Source organism: Nicrophorus vespilloides, unplaced genomic scaffold, assembly GCF_001412225.1.
Source record: "Nicrophorus vespilloides isolate i.1.1-1 unplaced genomic scaffold, Nicve_v1.0, whole genome shotgun sequence".
Classification (NCBI taxonomy): Eukaryota; Metazoa; Arthropoda; class Insecta; order Coleoptera; family Silphidae; genus Nicrophorus; species Nicrophorus vespilloides.
This window is the reverse complement of record NW_017095741.1, coordinates 5,961-9,755: the sequence shown is the minus strand read 5'-3', so window position 1 is coordinate 9,755 and position 3,795 is coordinate 5,961. Positions and strand designations below refer to the sequence as shown.

The following is a 3,795-nucleotide window of genomic DNA, read 5'->3' as shown; positions in this document are numbered from 1 at the left end:
TGCATAACCTTACAACGAAATTCAAAAAAACATACTTAACTTGCTGCAACCATCCAAACGTAATTTACTTATTTAAGTCAACGCCAACTTGTTTTTTTGTTGTAATATTATATACATATTTATTTTCACTTTGTTATTATTTATTACATTTACACTATACACAGTTAATTAAACTCATACACAAATTAAACGAGAGGGAAATATACAACAAAAAGTATGTACAAATTATGTGTTTCTGCTTCTTTTTTTTTGTTTTGTTTGTTTGAATTTGTATAATACTTGGGTATTTCTCAAACGTTCAGATCCGTCGATTTTGCTTTGCCTATCGGCCTAGTCATCAAAGACTTTGAACGCGGCACGCTGTTCAGGCTTTGGGTCTGCAACAAAACAAGGTGTTAAACACAAGAATTCAACTATCTACAAGATTAATTGATTAATTCAGATGCAAGCCTTTTTGTTATTAAGATCATAATCTTACAATTAATTAACTACAGATTACCTTCATACTTCTAATCCCAATTCTTTGTCACTTTTCAACAATGAAATCTATTCGAAATTTCTGCTAATTTAAGATTTCGTTCACTATACTTTGATAGAATATAATCATTTAGAAATTTTGCCTATTTTGGAAAATCATGCATTTCATAATTTAGATATTTCTCAATTTCTAATCTATTTGTTATAAGGAAATGTTTTGTATCTATTATTTTTTTTTTTCTAATTTGGTTATTTTCAGTGCATGTCATTTCCTTTATCTTGTTTATTGTTGTATAACATTCAGCTGTTTGTTAAATGTGATGTGCAGTAAATAAAACGCATGCTTGCATAACTAATCGGATATTGTATTTTTTGTTGTTGTTGTTGTTGTCTAGCAATTGGGGTAATTACGAAGATACGTCCTCAGATGCGTACGCACACGTTGTAGGTCTTGATGTACTTCTCCCTGTGAAACAAGTAGATAGTTACCTCGACGTTGCGCGGTGTCCTGTACTCGCTGATGTTCCTCCTGAAGCCGTTGTTGGCGGCATTGTTGTAACGACTGCTGCGACTCAAGGCGTACGTCGTCACCGAGGTGTCCTCTCTGTTCAGATTCCTCGAGCAGAAGAACAACTTGAAGGTCCTCCGATAGTTATCGGAGAGGACGCAGTACATCAGGAAGTTGCAGGAGGCGTTCAGATTGATCAGCAGGTTGAAGATGTTGCCTAACGCTGCAAAACAAAATACAAACGAATAATTAACAAAACGAAACAATTGATTATTGCGTTGTTACCTCTCTTGATGTTGCTGTCCATGTTGGCGTCGTCGAGGGCGTCGTAGATCAGGAAGAAAGCCGTCGGCGTTTGGCATATCAGGAATAATATTATGATGCCTATCAGCAGGATCGTGATTCTGTTTTCGTTGCGTTGCTTCGAGGATTCCTTTTTTTTTTGATTAAAATTACATTAAATTAATTTGTTGTTGATAATTAATTGATCGATTGCTTACAGCTGCAGTCATCATGCCTTTCCTCATTCTCGTGGATTCGAAGACTGCTTTGATGAGGAAACAGTTGAAGGAGGCTATGAGAACGAACGGAAGCAATCCGTAAGTTATCGATGAGAACCAATAGAAGATCGTTGTGTAAGTCTCGTTTTTGCCTAGTTCCGTCGGCTCCGTGAAGATGGTGTAGCTCTTCTTGCAGCAGGTCTCGTTTTTGGTGCATTTGTTGCCATCGCACAACTCCAGCGTGATGTTCTCTTCGATTTCAACGCTCTCCGATTCGGTGCATTCCAATTTAGAGCGTTTCTCGCGCTCGGATTTCGATTCGCTTAAAGCCTGTTTTCCGGGATACACGTCGAAATAATAATCTTCCGAGTCTCTTTTAGAGCGCGGCTCTTCGGGATCTTGCATTGATTTAGATTGCGTTTCGTTCAGGGTTATGGGAGTTGCATGGTGATGATGGGAGTGAGGAGCGTTATCGCATATCTCTTGAACGCAGTGCTCCTTCACCGTCAATTGATACTCGAAGGTGGTGGAAGCCGTTGATATCATGCATAGAATACAGACGAGTGTGATGATGTTTTTAGCTCTTCCTTCGGTGCAGTAGACTTTACCACGCAACGGATGGCAAACGATGATGTAACGCTCGATGGTGAAGGAGACTATCAACCAAACTGAAGTACTACCTGCAAATTAAACATTACATTAAGCTCATAATTTCAACGAATTTGCAATTGAAGAAACTCACTGGCAGCATCGCAGATCCAATGTGTGATTCCGTAGAACCTCCAATAAAGCTCGTACTTCTTGTTGTGAATATTGGGGTAATGCTCGAAGGAGAGCAGCAGGACGAAGAGGAGATAGATCAGATCAGCAATCGCCAGGGCTGTTAAATATATGTTAGTGGTGCAGCGCATTCGTCTCCTGCAAACAAGAAATGCGAAGAGAAATCAATCAAAAACATGGGGTTCGATCGGTTTGCTTTTGGGTTTTCATCAAATGCCTTGTTAATATCATCACCGTTACCACGTTCCCACCGACCCCGATGAACACGAGGATCGGCACGAAGACGCGCTGTATCCAGAATCTGGACTGCTCCAGGAATTGGGCGGATCCGTCCGTCTCCATTTTCGTCGTGCTGAAACCGAAACCCCAACGCAAATAAGACTCGTACAACATTTCCTCTTCTCGTTTTTCTTTCAGCACGTTGATGATCGCGATGATGTATTGACACGGTGTTTTGAGGTTTACTCGAAAGTCACTCCAAATTACGCTCTCTTCCTTTTTTTCTCAGGTTTTTCTAAAGCAAGACATCTGCTCGCATGAAGGCATCCGCACATGATTTAAGAAGCTCCACGTTCATAACAGTCCGCGTGCCCAGGCACAATTACGCATCACGTCACGGTGTGTTTAGTAAATATTTAGGTGAGTGAGAAACACGTTATTCCTTCACCTTCTTGTTCATCATCATCATCATCACGACCATCAACAACATACTTTATTCAACAAAAAAAATTAACATCTCCCATCCATCAATGACACACTTTGTAACACAATTTTTTTTTGAGGAGAAGTAAAAGCAAAGTTTTTAATGTTAACACACAGAGAATAACCAATCCAAGACAAATCAAATCATTAATAACATTCAGAAAGGAAGAGTATTCAAATATTTTCAATAATTTGAAGCGAAGATATCAGACTATCAAACTATATTCAAATGTTTTTTCAATCGTTGCTAAGTAACTGAGACAATTGCTGTGACATAACCAGATTGTAAATTGTCAGAATATTGAAATATACAATGTTGCAGTTTCGAAAATTGAATTTAAATATCATGAATTATTTCTTGGTTTCTTTTTCTTTTTGAAGTATAAACTATCATATTAAGTATTGTTTGTTGAAATGACCAAGACTTCTGTAAGATTAATGTTATATCAATCGTTGCTAAGTAACTGAGACAATTGCTGTGACATAACAAGATTGCAAAGTGTCAGAATTTTTAAATAACTATGGATATATACAATGTTGCAGTTTCGAAAATTGAATTTAAATATCATGAATTATTTCTTAGTATCTATTTTTTTTTGAAGTATAAACTATCATATTAAGTATTGTTTGTTGAAATGACCAAGACTTGTGTAAGATTAATATCATATCAATCGTTGCTAAGTAACTCAGACAATTGCTGTGACATAAGCAGATTGTAAATTGTCAGAATATTGAAATAACTTTGGGTATATACAATGTTGCAGTTTCGAAAATTGAATTTAAATATCATGAATTATTTCTTAGTATCTATTATTTTTTTGAAGTATA

General features: G+C 37.0%; 2 protein-coding genes across 3 annotated transcripts in view; one reads left to right on the top strand and one right to left on the bottom strand.

Moving 5' to 3' along the window:
• Positions 1–286: 286 nt before the first annotated feature.
• On the bottom strand, positions 287–2,649 carry LOC108561923. Of its 2 annotated transcripts, none has more exons than XM_017920058.1 (6): positions 2,506–2,649; positions 2,228–2,403; positions 1,486–2,165; positions 1,271–1,418; positions 967–1,208; positions 287–377 (listed from the first exon to the last, which is right to left on the bottom strand). In XM_017920058.1, exons 2-6 carry the CDS (start codon positions 2,394–2,396, stop codon positions 291–293), a joined length of 1,326 nt encoding a protein of 441 aa, XP_017775547.1. In that variant the 5' UTR covers positions 2,397–2,403; positions 2,506–2,649; the 3' UTR covers positions 287–290. The 2 variants fall into 2 exon arrangements, with proteins under 2 accessions (XP_017775547.1, XP_017775536.1); XM_017920047.1 differs by having other exon boundaries at positions 2,483–2,627.
• Positions 2,650–2,702: 53 nt separating this feature from the next.
• Positions 2,703–3,795, top strand: part of LOC108561912 — a 3,986-nt gene continuing 2,893 nt past the window's right edge. Inside the window, exon 1 of the mRNA XM_017920034.1 lies at positions 2,703–2,904. The gene's annotated coding sequence lies outside the window, so the exon portion shown is untranslated. The remainder of the gene's footprint in view (positions 2,905–3,795) is intronic.